This window comes from Elephas maximus, chromosome 2 (genome assembly GCF_024166365.1).
Source record: "Elephas maximus indicus isolate mEleMax1 chromosome 2, mEleMax1 primary haplotype, whole genome shotgun sequence".
In the NCBI taxonomy this organism is placed as follows: domain Eukaryota; kingdom Metazoa; phylum Chordata; class Mammalia; order Proboscidea; family Elephantidae; genus Elephas; species Elephas maximus.
Genome location: NC_064820.1, coordinates 117,474,873 through 117,488,857, shown reverse-complemented (window position 1 = coordinate 117,488,857; position 13,985 = coordinate 117,474,873). Strand labels below are relative to the sequence as shown.

General features: G+C 37.0%; 1 protein-coding gene across 2 annotated transcripts in view; it reads left to right on the top strand.

Annotated features, from left to right (window-relative positions):
• The window catches only part of FBXL17 (F-box and leucine rich repeat protein 17), a 595,501-nt gene that overhangs the window by 21,186 nt on the left and 560,330 nt on the right, over positions 1 to 13,985 (top strand). For both annotated transcript variants that reach the window (XM_049857839.1, XM_049857830.1), the window contains exon 2: positions 7,891 to 8,013. In XM_049857839.1, coding sequence (XP_049713796.1) covers positions 7,891 to 8,013 — 123 coding nt within the window. The remainder of the gene's footprint in view (positions 1 to 7,890; positions 8,014 to 13,985) is intronic.

The following is a 13,985-nucleotide window of genomic DNA, read 5'->3' as shown; positions in this document are numbered from 1 at the left end:
CATTCAGTCGATTCCGACTCATAGTGGTCAGAGTAGAGCAGCCCCTTAGAGTTTCCGAGGAGTACCTGGTGGATTTGAACTGCTGACCTTTTGGTTAGCAGCTGTAGCACTTAACCACTACACCACCAGGGTTTCCACATCTCCATTAAGCAATGTATAAGGGTTCCAGTTTCTCCACATCCTCATCAACACTTTTATTTTCCATTAAAAATTAAAAAAAAAAAATCCATCCTAGTGAATGAGAAGAGGTGTTTTCATTTAATTTTGATGAAGTCCATTCTATCTACTTTTTTCTTTTGATTTTCTAACCAAAGAACTCCCTTTAGTATTTCTTGTAGTTTTGGATTGGTTTTTATGAATTCCCTAAACTTCTGTTTATCTGGAAATGTCCTAATTTCACCTTCATATTTGAGAGATAGTTTTGCTGGATATAAGATTCTTGGCTGGCAATTTTTTTCCTTCAATTTTTTATGTAAGTCATCCCATTGCCTCCTTGCTTGCATGGTTTCTGCTGAGTAGTCCGAGCTTATTCTTATTGACTCTCCTTTGTAGGTGACTTTTCATTTATCCCTCACTGCTCTTAAAATTCTTTTTATCTTTGGTTTTGGCAAGTTTGATTATGATATGTCTTGGTGAGTTTCTTTTAAAATCTACCTTTCGTGGAGTTTGATGAGCATCTCGGATAGATACCTTCTCATCTTTCATGGTATCAGGGAAGTTTTCTGTCAGCAAATCTTTAACAATTCTCTCTGTATTTTCTGTTATCCCTCCCTGTTTGGGTACTCCAGTCACTCGTAGGTTATTACTGTTGATAGAATCCCACATGAGTCCTAAGGTTTCTTCATTTTTAAAAATTCTTTTATCTGATATTTCTTCAAATATATTAGAGCCAAGTGATTTATCTTCGAGTTCAGAAATTCTGCCTTCCACTTGCTCAGTTCTGCTTCTCTTACTTTCTACTGAGTCGTCTAGTTCTGTAATTTTATTGTTAACCTCCTGAATTTCTGATTGCTGTCTGTGGATTTTTCCAGCTTATTAAATTTTTCATTATGTTCCTGAATAATCTTTTTAATTTCTTCAGTTACTTTTTCTGTGTGTTCCTTGGCTTGTTCTGCGTATTGCCTCATTCCTTCCTGATGTCTTGAAGGGTTCTGTATATTAATCTTTTATATTCTGTGACTGGTAATTCTAGGAAAGCACTCTTATCTAGAAGATCCCTGGATTCTTTGTTTTGAGAGCTTGTTGAGGCGATCATGGTCTGTTTCTTTATGTGACTTGATATTGACTGTTGTCTCCGAGCCTTCTATAAGTTATCGTATTAGTTTATGTTTGCTTACTGCGTTGTAACTTCTTGCTTTGCTTTGTTCTCATATGCCCAAGTGGGTTGCTTGAGTGAGCTAGCTTGATTATTTTCACCTTTGGAGCTCTGACGTCCTGTCTTCAGATGGCTAGAGCTGTTATCAGGTGTATCATTCTAGGAGTCCATTCACTTGTCTTGTCTGAATTTGGCTCAGGTGTCCAGGTAGGTGATCATCAGGTGTGTGGTACAGGCTCTGTCCTACAGTCTTAGAGGGGCAGGGACAATTGGTATAGGTACTGATATCTGGTTGCAGCAGGGGATCACACTCTGAACAAGGCAGGGGGCTGAGAATCGTCCCCCATGTGTCTCTGAGGAAAGTGTGTCCCTGTTCCCTAAAGCGTACAGGCTGGTGGGTTCTGCAGACAGACCATGGGCACCCAGTGTTTTTGGTAGTAAGGACTGGGAGGTACCAGTTATCCTTGGATCCCTGTCATGGGTGACTGGGTGACCTGAGTGGAGCCTCCAGTCCTTAGGTCCCTGATGTGGGTAGGTGAGGACCCTGTTTAATAGGCAAAGCAATGTCAAACATCAAACACCCACCTCTCAGCTGCTCAGCTGAAATGGTTAGAGTCTGCCAACAAGGGCCTGTTTTCCTGACATAGGCTCACACAGGTCCATGCAGAGGGGAAAGGTACTCAAAATCCATGAAGCGTCTATGCCTGGACAGGAACCGCGTTTGTCTTGAGCTCCCCTGGTTAGTGGAGCTAGCAAATTATCTTTTCCCCCAGTTGCAAATTTATTCCTTCTCCAAGGCCAGGAGGATGGCTCTAGGTGCTCAATAGGGCCTATGTCAGGCCCAGGGAAATCAACGACTGAAGCCAGCTGGGGCGGGGGGGACGTGGTAAAATATACGCAAGTACTTAGCTTTTGCCAAGAGTGCCGTTCTTCTCTGGTTCCAGAGGTGTGAGTAGGCTGTGTGGCTGGCTGGTACTCCCTGAGGAAGTTGTGGCCAAACGCTAGTACCATTCCGCTGCTTTCGCTCCCGGGAATGGTGCCTGTGAGCTCCCCATGATTCAGGTCCGGTAACTCCTCTCCGCTTCTGAACTATCTCTTCCTCCCCCTGCTGCTCTTCGTTTTCTAAGCTTGCCTTTGATGCTCAGGGCTCCTAGCTTGTCATAAACATACTCGTTTCATTTGTTTTTTCCGGGTCTTTGTTGTAAGACGGCTTGCTGGAAGGGTCTGTCTATTTCGCCATCTTGGCCCCACCTTCTCTACTTTTTTGTTGCTTGTGCTTTTTGTGTCGTCTCTAAGAACCCCTTGCCATATCCACAGCTTCAAAGATTTACTTCTGTGTACTCCTGTCTCCTGTGTTTTCTTCTAAGAGAGGAACCCTGGTGGTGCAGTATTTAAGCACTTGGCTACTAACGGAAAGTTTGGAGGTTTGAATCCACCAGCTATTCCCTCGGAGAAAGATGGGACAGTTGCTTGTATAAAAATTATAGCCATTGAGACCCTATAGGACAGTTCTGCCCTGTCCTGTAGGGTCGCTATGAGTTGGAACCAAACTGATGGCAACGGGTTTGTTTTTTTCTTCTAAGAGTTTTATAGTTTAACTCTTACATTGAAGTCTTTGATCTATTTTGATTTAAATTTTGTGTGTGGTGTGAGGGAGTGGTGCAACTTCATTCTTTTGCATGTGCATATCCACATGTCCCAGCACTATTTGTTGAAAAGACTATTCTTTCTCAGTTGTGGATGGTCTTGTTGACTGTCATTTGTTTAGGTTTATTTCTGGACTCTCAATTTTATTCCTGTCTTTATGCAAATGTCACTTTGTTTTGATTACTGTAGATTTGTAGTAAGTTTGGACATTGGCGAATGTAAATCCTCCAACTTCGTTGTTCTTTTTCAAGATTGTTTTGGTGATATTCCAGGTCCCTTTAAATTCTTTATGATTTAGTTCAGCTTGTATATTTCTGCAAAAAAAGGCAGTTGGAATTTTGATAGGGATTGCAGTGAATTCGTAAATTAATTTGGGAAATATTGACATTTTAACAGTAGTAAGTCTTCCAATTTGTGAACATGATGTCTTTCCCTTATTTAGGTCTTTTTAAATTTATTTCGACAGTGTTTTGTAGTTTTCAGTGTACAAGTCTTGCACCTTCTTAAAAGATTTATTCCTAAATATTTTATTCTTTTTGATGCTACTGAGATGAATTGTTTTCTTAATTTCATTTTTTGGATTTTTATTTCTAGTGTGTAGAAATACAACTGATTTTTTAATGTGTTGATCTTGTATCCTGGAACTTTGTTGAATTTTTTAAATAGATCTAGTAGTTTTTTGTGTATATTCTTCAGGATTTCTGTGTGTAAGATCATGCAACCTGTGAATAGAAATAGCTTTACTTCTTTTCCAATTTGGATGCCTTTTATTTCTTTTTTTTGCACTAGTTAATACCTCCAGCACAATGTTGCATAGAAGTGCAAGAGCAGAGTTCTTTGTCCTCTTCCTGATCTTAGGGAGGAAAGCTTTCAATCTTTCCACATGAAGTATGATGTTAGCTGTGGGCTTTTCATAGATGGTCTTTATCAGGTTGAAGAAATTCCCTTCTATTCCTAGTTTCTTGCGTGTTTTTATCGTGAAAGGGTGTTATATTTTGTCAAATGCTGCTGTAACAGGGATACTGTAAGTGGATGACTGTAAGGAACAGAAATTTATTTTCTCATAGTTCACTAGGCTAGAAGTTTAAATTCAGGGCACTGGCTCTAGGAGACAGCTCTATGTTAGCTCTGGAGGAAGATCCTTGTGTCAGCTTCTGTAGCCTGGCATTCCTTGGTTCCTTGTCAATCTTCAGTTGGCTTCTCTTTTCCACCCTGTTTGGGCTTACTTCTATGTCCAGTGTGCTCTTTTCATAAACAGGAAGTGATTAGGTTTAGAACACACCTTAAACTGCTATGGCCCCATTAAGATAACAAAGAAAACCATGTTTTCAGATCTTGGGGGACTATAATTCAATCCATAACATGCTTCTACTGAGATGATTTGCTTTTTCCTTGATTCTGGTAATGTGGTGTATTACACTGATTGTTTTTTTGTATGTGGAACAACCCTTGAGTTCCTGCGGTAACTCTCACTTTGTCAGCTGTGTAATCCCTTTAATGTGCTGCTGAATTCAGCACAAAATACATTAGTATTTTGTTGAGGATTTTTTTGTATATATTTATAAGACATATTGGTCTGTAGTTTTCTTGTAATGTTTGTGTTTGACTTTGGTAGCAGAGTAATGCTGGCTTCACAGAATAAGCTAGAAAATATTCCCTTCTCCGTTAATTTTAGAAATAATTTGGTAAGGATTGATGTTAATTCTTCTTTAAATATTTGATAGAATTTGCTGGTGAAGCCATCTGGTCCTTGGCTTTATTTTGTTAGAAATTTTTGTTATTACCGATTTACTCTCTTGTTACAAGTTTATTCAGATATTCCATGTCTTCTTGAGTAAGTTTTTGTGTTTCTAGGGATTTATCCACTCCATTCAAAAAAAAAAAAAAAAATTTTTTTTTTTTTTTTTTATTCTACATTATCTAATGGTATTACAAATCCTTTCATTGCTGCAAGGTCAGTAGTAATATTCTTATTTTCAATCTTGATTTTAGTAATTTGAGTCTTCTCCCTTTTTCTGGTTCAGTCTAACTGAAAGTTTAGTCAATTTTGGTGATCTTTCAAAGACTAAACTTTTGATTTTGTTGATTATCTGTATTGGTTTTTACATTCACTATTTTCTTTATATATGCTCTACAAACAACAACCCATTGTCGTCAAGTTGATTACAACTCATAGTGACCCTACTGGACAGAGTAGAGCTGCCCTGTTGGGTTTCCAAGGAGTGGCTAGTGGGATGGAACTGCCGACGTTGTGGTTAGCAGTGGAGCTCTTAAGTCTTTGTGCCACGGAGCCCTGGCGACTATATATGCTCTGATCTTTATTATTTCCCTCTTTATGCTTGCTTTGTGTTTAGTTTGCTCGTTTTTTTTTCCTCCTTAAAGTGAAAGGTTAGGTTATTTATTTGAGATCTTTTTTATTTAGTGTAGTTGTTTACATTTATATGGCATAAATTTTAGTATGTTTTGTTTTTATGTTCATTCATCTCAGAGTATTTTTTAATCTCCATTGTGATTTCTTCTTTAAGACAACCATTGGTCATTTATGCTTGTGTTATGTAATTTTTACATGTTTTGAATTTTCCAGATTTATCCCTGGTAATCGTCCTTGTTCTGAAGTCGACTTTGTCTGCTATTAGTATAGCTTCTTCAGATTTCTTTTATTATTTGTATGATATATAAAATTTCCTTTTAACCTACGTCCTTATGTTTAAATTGGATTTTTTGCAGATGCCATATAAAATGAAAAAAAAAAAAATCCATTGCCAACAAGTCGATTCTGACTCATAGCAACCCCACTGGACAGAGTAGAACTGCCCATAGTATTTCTAGGGGGCGCCTGGTGAATTCGAATTGCCGACCTTTTGGCTAGCAGCCGTAGCTCTTTAACCCCTAGACCACCAGGATTTCTAGATACTGTATAGGTGGGTTTTATTTTTTCAAATCTGTTTGGCAATCTGTCTTCTAATTGGTATGTTAGATCATTTACATTTAATGTAATTATTTATATTATTAAAGTTTGCCATTTCTTTAATTGTTCTCTGAAAGTCTCTTCTGTTTTTGTCTTTTTTTTTTTTTGCTCTTCTGTTTTTTGATTGTTTTAATAGGTGTGTATATATATAAATTTAATTTACTGGGTTTTTTAATTTTGGGTATATTCTTCATATTATATATTTAGTAGTTGCTTAAAAAAATTTTTTTTTTTAGGAATTACAGTATATAATGTTTCATACCTAATGTCTACTTTTACCGCTGTAAGTAAAATTTAGAAGCCTTAAAACCATAAAGCTGCCTTTACTTTTCCTTCCTTTACATTATAGTTGGCATGTGTCTTACATCTGTATATATTGAAAACAAGCTGTTATATTTTTGTTATAACAGACTTAAATATTATAAAGAACTTAAGAAAAATGTCTGTTATGTTTACTTAGATATTATTTCTGATGCTTTTCCTCCATTCCTGAAATTTTAGGTTTCTCTGTTATCATTTCACTTCAGTCACTAGCACTTCTTTTAGAGCAAGTCTTGGTAATAGACTCTCTTAGTTTTCGTTCCTTGGAATATGTCTGTGTTTGCTGTCATTCCTGAAGGATAGCGTTCCTGAATATATAATTCTGGGCTGACAGTTTTTTTCTGTCAAATGTTTAATAAGTTTTACCACTGTCTGCTGCCCTCCATTGTTTCTGATGAGAAATCTGTTTTCATTTGAATGATACTCTCCTTTATGTTATGTGTCCTGCTTTTGTTGCTAATTTCAGGATTTATTTTTTTATCTTTGGTGTTCAGCAGTTTGAATGATGATATGCCTGGGTGTAATTTTCTTACACTTCATCCTGTTTGGGGTTTCCTGATCTTGAATCTCTACATTTATGTCTTCCAGCAAATTTGGCGGGCTTAAAGCCATTATTTCTTCAAATTTTTTTTTCTGCACCATTCTGTTTCTTTTCTGTTTCTGGGACTCCCATACATGAAAGTTAGATTGTTTGATATTTTGTAACAGATCTTTGAAGTTCTTTGCATTTTTTCCATCTGTTCTTCAGATTGACTAGTTTCTGTTCATCTGTTAGCTCACCATGCCTTTCTGCAGTCATCTCTATTCTGTTACAGAGCCCTTCTAGTAATTGATTTCATCCCTTGTATTTTTCAGTTTAAAATGCCCACTTAATTGTTTTTATAATTTCTATTTCTTTGTTGAGAGCTTCTTAGAAACACATGAGTGTTTACCTCATGGACTATGGCTATAACAAGTGTTTTAAAGTCTTTGATAACTCTATCATCTGTGTCATCTTGTTTGGCACTGTTGATTGTCTTGTTTTCTTTAGAATTGATCACTTTTTTTCCTTCTTATGTTGAGTAACTTCGGATTGTGTCCTGGTATTTTAAATATTATGGTAAAATACTCTGGGTCCTATTAACTCAACATTTGCTGTAGAATTTTTTTTGTTTTGTTTTGTTTTAGCATGTAGCCAACCAGGTTAGAAATGAAGTGCCCTTCTTAGGACTTATTTTTGTTTTTTAAAATCATAAAAAATGTTCACATGGTTCCAAGGCCAAAACTATAAAACTAGGTACATTCATCTGGCTACCCTACTACTTTTTTTCTCTCTCCCACTAAAGGTAAGATTTTTTTTAAAATAGTTTTTGGTTTATCCTTCCAATTTTTAAAATATTAGCACGTGTGCACCTGCCCTTCTGCTCCCTTCTTCATGCTTCTTACCCAAAATGTAACAGCAGCCCATGTTCTTAACTCCTGTACCATACTTTCTCTTTAGATCAGCCTTTAACAATGACTCTTCTAATAATGGCCACTTGTATGCAAGATTATTTTATGTTTTAAAAAGTTAATCTTTATAACTAGTAAATAAAAACCCTTCTCTGTGCCTTTAAAATGTTTAGCACGTATTATCATATAGTTCCTTTTTTCTTCACAGATATTTTCCAATTTGTCCCTGGATGAGCGTTGCCTTTCCGCATCATTGGTTTGCAAGTACTGGCGTGATCTTTGTTTAGATTTCCAGTTTTGGAAGCAGCTGGATCTTAGTAGTCGTCAGCAGGTATGGGATCTGATTCTAAGAAACAATTTGACTTACTCAATTAAAAAATATCTTTGTTACTCTTCAGAAATCATGTCTTTCGTGTTGTATTTTTTCAAGGTACCCAAACCAAAAACCAAACCCAGTGCCATTGGGTCGATTCTGACTCATTGCAACCCTGTAGGACATAGTAGAACTGCCCCATAGAGTTTCCAGGGAGTGGCTGGTAGATTCAAACTGCTAACCTTTTGGTTAGCAGACAAGTTGTTAACCAGTGCACCACCAGAGCTCTGACTTATCTATAATTCTGTTACAGTTCTGTGCATTAATAATATGTTTTTTTTTGTGAATGTGAGTTAAAGCCAGGTTCTTGTGGTATACACGATAGTTTTTAATTTCGGTTGCTAATTTGGGTTTGTTTCTTAATCTCTTGTCTTTGTCTTCCCTTTTTTTCATTTCTTTTCAAAAAAAAGTTATTAAGCTTTTTCTCTTTTGGGAGAATTATATCATGAACATATATTGGGCAGTACTCTGTTGTGATCCGTAGGGCTTTCATTGGCTAATTTTCAGAAGTAGATTGCCAGGCCTTTCTTCTGAGTCCATCTTAGTCTCTGGAAACTCTGCTGAAACCTGTCCACCTTGTGTGATCCTGCAGGTACTGGAAATACAATGACATAGTTTCCAGCATCATAGCAACACACAAGCTTTCATAGTATGGGAAACTGACAGTGATATGCAGATGATACACCCTTTCTCGATGAAAATAAAGATTACTTGAAACACTTTCTTATGAAGATCAAAGACCACAACCTTCAGTATGGATTACACTTGAACGTGAACAAGATGAAAATCCTTTCCACTGGACCGATAAATATCATCATAATTAATACAGAAGAAATTGAAGTCATCAACAGTTTCATTCTACTTGGATCAATAGTCAACGTCTATGAAAGCAGCAGTCAAGAAATCAAGTGACCTCTCCATGATAAAACAAAACTAAAAAATTTGCAGCAGGAACCAGAGACATCGATCTATAAATAACAACATCAAAACAGTATAAAAAAAAAAAAATTTTTTTTTTATACTGTTTTGATGTTGTTATTTATAGATCGATGTCTCTGGTTCCTGCTGCAAAAAAAAAAATTTTTTTTTTTTTTTTTAATAAGAGGGAATAAATGATCTTTCACATAGAGAGGAGATCAAGGAAATATCAAGTAATAAAATAGTGGTTTAAGCTTAGGGAGATAGGGTTGAATTTCAAGTTAATCTCAAAATTAACAAACTTATCAAAATAAAGACACTACCTACCTAAACTAACACAAACTGAGGTAGAAAATCTGAGGAGACCTGTAACAAGAGATTGAAAAGGTAATAAAAAAAACTCACATGAAAAAAACTTCCTGGCCCGGATGGCTTCACTGGAGAATTCTACCAAACATTCAGAGAACAGCTTACTCCAATACTACTCAAACTACTTCACAACATAGAAAAAGAAGGGGTACTTCTAAATTCACTGTACGAAGGCAGCATAGCCCTGATACAAAACCAGGCAAAGACACCACAAAAAAAAAAAAAAAATTACAGGCCAATATCTCTCATGAATATAGATGCAAAAATTATCAACAAAATTCTAGCCAGTAGAATTCAGCATCATGTAAAAAAAAAAAAAAAAAAAATACAACATGACCCAAGTGGATGCATACCAGATATACAAGGGTGGCTGAACATTAGAAAGTCAGTCAGCATAATCCATCACAGAAATAAAACAAAATAAAAGAATCACATGATTATCTCAATTTGTGCAGAAAAGGCATTCAATAAAGTTCAACACCCATTCCTGATAAGAACTCTCAATAAAATAGGTACAGAAGGCAAATTCCTCAACATAATAAATGACATCTATGCAAAACCAACAGCCAACATTGTTCTCAACAGAGAGACTGAAAACATTCTCCCTGAGAACAGGAACAAGATGAGGTTGCCCTTTATCACCACTCCTACTGTATGTAGGGTTGCTGTGAGTTGGAACTGCCTCGACGGAACCTGACAACAACAGCAGTTTAACATTGTGTTGGAAGTCCTAGCTGGAGCAGTAAGGCAAGAAAAAGAAATAAAGGGCATCCAGATTGGTAAGGAAGAAGTAAAACTGTTCTTACTGCAGATGATATGATACTATACATAGGGAACCCAAAAGACTCCATAAGAAAACTACTGTAGCTAACAGAAAGATTCTGTAGAATAGCAGGATACAAGGTAAACATACAAAAATTTGGATTTTTGTATACCAATAAAGAGAATTACGAAAAGAAAATCAGGAAAGCACATCATTTGTAGTAGCCGCTAAAAAAAGAAAAAAAGCCTTTGGAGTAAATCTAACCAGGGATGTAGAAGACCTATACAAAGAAAACTACAAAATACTACTGCAGAAAACCCAAAGAGACTTACATAAATGGAAGAATATACCATGCTTATGGATAGGTAGACTCCATATTGTGAAAATGTCGCTTCTGTCCAAAGCCGTCTATAACTACAATGCAGTCCCGATACACATTCCAACAACATTCTTTAAAAAGATGGAAAAACTAATCATTAACTTCATGTGGAAAGGGAATAGGCCCCAGATAAGTAAAGCACTATTGAAAAAGAAGAATAAAGTGGGAGGCCTTGCACTACCTGACCTCAGAACCTACTGTACAGCTACAGTAGTCAAAAGAGCCTGGTACTGGTACAATGACAGACACATTGACCAGTGGAAAACAATCCAGAGCCCAAATGTAAATCCATGCACCTACAGACACCTGATCTTCCACAAAGGCCCGAAGTCCATTAAATGGGGGGAAAAGAGAGCCTTTTAAACAAATGGTGCTGGCAAAACTGGATGTGCCTATGTACAAAAATGAAGCAGGACCAATATCTCACACTGTACAAAAAACTAATTCAAAATGGATCAAAGTCCTAAATATAAAAACAAAAGCTAAAAGGTCATAGAAGAAAAAATAGGGTCAATGCTAGAGGCCCTAATACACAGCATAAATTAGATACAAACCATAACTAACAATACACAAACATCAGAAGATAAACTAGATAACTGGAATCTTCTAAAAATTAAATACTTATGCTCATTAAAAGACTTCGCCAAAAGAGTAAAAAGAGAACCTACAGACTGGGAAAAAATTTTTGGCTGTGACAAACCCAACAAAGGTCTAACTGCTAAAATCTGTAGGAAAATCCAATACCTCTGCAACAAAAAGACAAATAATCCAGTTAAAAAATGTGCAAAGGCTATCAACAGACACTTCACCAAAGAAGACGTTCAGACAGCTAACAGACACAGGAGGAAATGCTCGCGATCATTAGCCATTAGAGAAATGCAAATCAAAAGTATGATGAGATGCTATCTCTCCCCGACACTCCTGGCACAAATCACAAAAACAGAAAATAACAAATGTTGGAGAGGTTATGGGGAAATTGGAACTCTTATGCACTGCTGGTGGAAATGTAAAATGGTACAAACATTTTGAACAATGATATGGCACTTTTTTAATAAAGCCGGAAATATAAATACCATATGGTCTAGCAATCCTACTCCTATGAATATATCCTAGAGAAATAAGAGCCACCACATGAATAGATATATGCACACCCATGTTCATTGCAGTATTATTCACAATAGCAAAAAGGTGGAAACAACCTAAGTGCCTATCGGTAGATGAATGGATAAACTGTGGTATATACATGCAGTGATAAAGAACAAGGATGAATCTGCAAAACATCTCACAACATGGATTGAGGGCATTATGCTGAGCAAATAAGTCAGTCATAAAAGGACAAATACTGTATGAGACCACTGTTATAAAACTCATTCAAAGGTTTACACACAGAAAGAAACAATCTTTGATGGTTACGAGGAAGGGAGGAGTAGGGAGGGAAAACACTAATTAGACAATAGATAAGTGGTAACTTTGGTGAAGGGTAAGACAGTACACAATACTGGGGAAGCCAGTACAACTTGTCCAAGGCAAAAATCTTAGAGGCTTCATTGACATATCCAAACTCCCTGAGGGACTGAATTACTGGGCCGAGGGCCGGGGACCATGGTGTTGGGGGACATGTAGCTTGTTTGGCATAACATAGTTTTATAAAGAAACTTTTCTACATCCTGCTTTGGTGAGTAGTATCTGGGGTCTTAAAAGCTTGTGAGTGGCCATCTAACTCCATTAGTCCCATTCTATCTGGAGCAAAGGAGAATGAAGAAAATCAAAGACAAGGGAAAGATTAGTCCAAAGGACTAATGGACCACAAACTCCACCAGACTGAGTCCGGCACAACGAGGTAGTGTCTGGCTACTACCACCAGCTCTTTGACACAAATCACAATAGAGGGTCTCGGACAGAGCTAGGGAAGAATGTAGAATAAAATTCAAACTCAAAAAAGAAGAGCAGACTTACTGGTCTGACAGAAACTGGAGAAACCTGAAGTGTATAGCCCCCAGACACCTGTTTAACTCAGTGCTGAAGTCACTCCTGAGGTTCATTCTTCAGCCAAGGATTAGACAGGCCATTAAACAAAAAATAATACATGTAGGTCAGCCCGGTATACAAGACTAAATTGGCACACCAGCCCAAGGGCAAGGATGAAAAGGCAGGAGGGGGCAGGAAAGCTGGATGAATGGACATGGGGAACTCACGGTCAAGAAGGGGAGAGTATTGACATGTTGTGGGGTTGGCAATGAATTGCGCAAAGCAATATGTGTATTAATTGTTTAATGAGAAAGGAATTTGCTCTGTAAACCTTCATCTAAAGCAAAATAAATAAAAAAGAAATCAAATGTCATGGTACATTGGGTAGATTTGTTGCAAAAGACCTTTTTAAGTTTTCAATAGCAAAGATGTCACTTTGATGATCAAGATGTGTCTGACCCAAGCCATTGTCTTTTCAGTCACATCATATGTATGGGAAAGTTGGATAATGAAAAAGGAAGACCTGAAAAATTGAATAATGAAAGTATTGGCTGTGTTCGAACTGTGGCATTGGTGAAGAGTATTGACTGTACTATGGACTGCCAAAAGAATAAACAACCAGAATGTTCCTTAGGAAGTGAGGATGGCTAGACTTCAACTCACTTTGGACACATCATTAGGAGAGACTGATTGCTAGGAAAGCACATCATGTGTGGTAGAGGGCCACTAAAAAGAAGGGAAACCCTCAAAGAGATGGATTGACACAGTAGCTACAACAACATACCCAAACATACCAATGATCGTGCCACTGGTGTAGAACTGGACAGTGTTTCATTCTGTTGTACGTGAGGTTGCCATGAGTCAGAGCCAACTTGATGCAATGAATTACAACGTGAATGTCAATAGTAGAAAAAAAATGGAAACATTTATATAATACTGCCTGTGTGCGATTTGTAGCTCTGGTGTCGCAGTAGTTGAGCTTGGCTGTTGACACTTCGGTTGGCAGTTCGAATCCACCAGCAGCTCCTTGGAAATGCTATCAGGCAGTTCTATCCTGTCCTATAGAGTCACTATGAGTCGGAGCCGACTTAAACAGTAGTGGATTTGTTTTGATGATGTGCCGTTTACTGTTCTAAGAGCCTTATACCTGTTAACTTATTTAATCCTCACAACAGTCCTAGGAGTAGATATTATTTTCTCTGGTTTTTAGATGAAGAATTGGGAGCAAAATGTGCTAAGATAACTTTTTTTTTAAACTGTCTTTTTGATGAATTTTCTAATCTTTCCCTTACCCTGCTGCCCAGTGTGTTTATATGGTGTCATAAATAGGAGAAAAGATGGAGTTTATGGTGCTTATTGCAGTTTGTTGGATTTTTTGATTAACTCTTCAACCTTGGTAGTCAGTACTTGGCGTTAGAAATATATAAAACTATCCAGTAAGAATAGAATTTTACTATTCTAAACCTACTTACTCTAAACTCTACCATGGTATTTAGTAGTGTTTAAACAACGTACACACATAAACAAAATAAG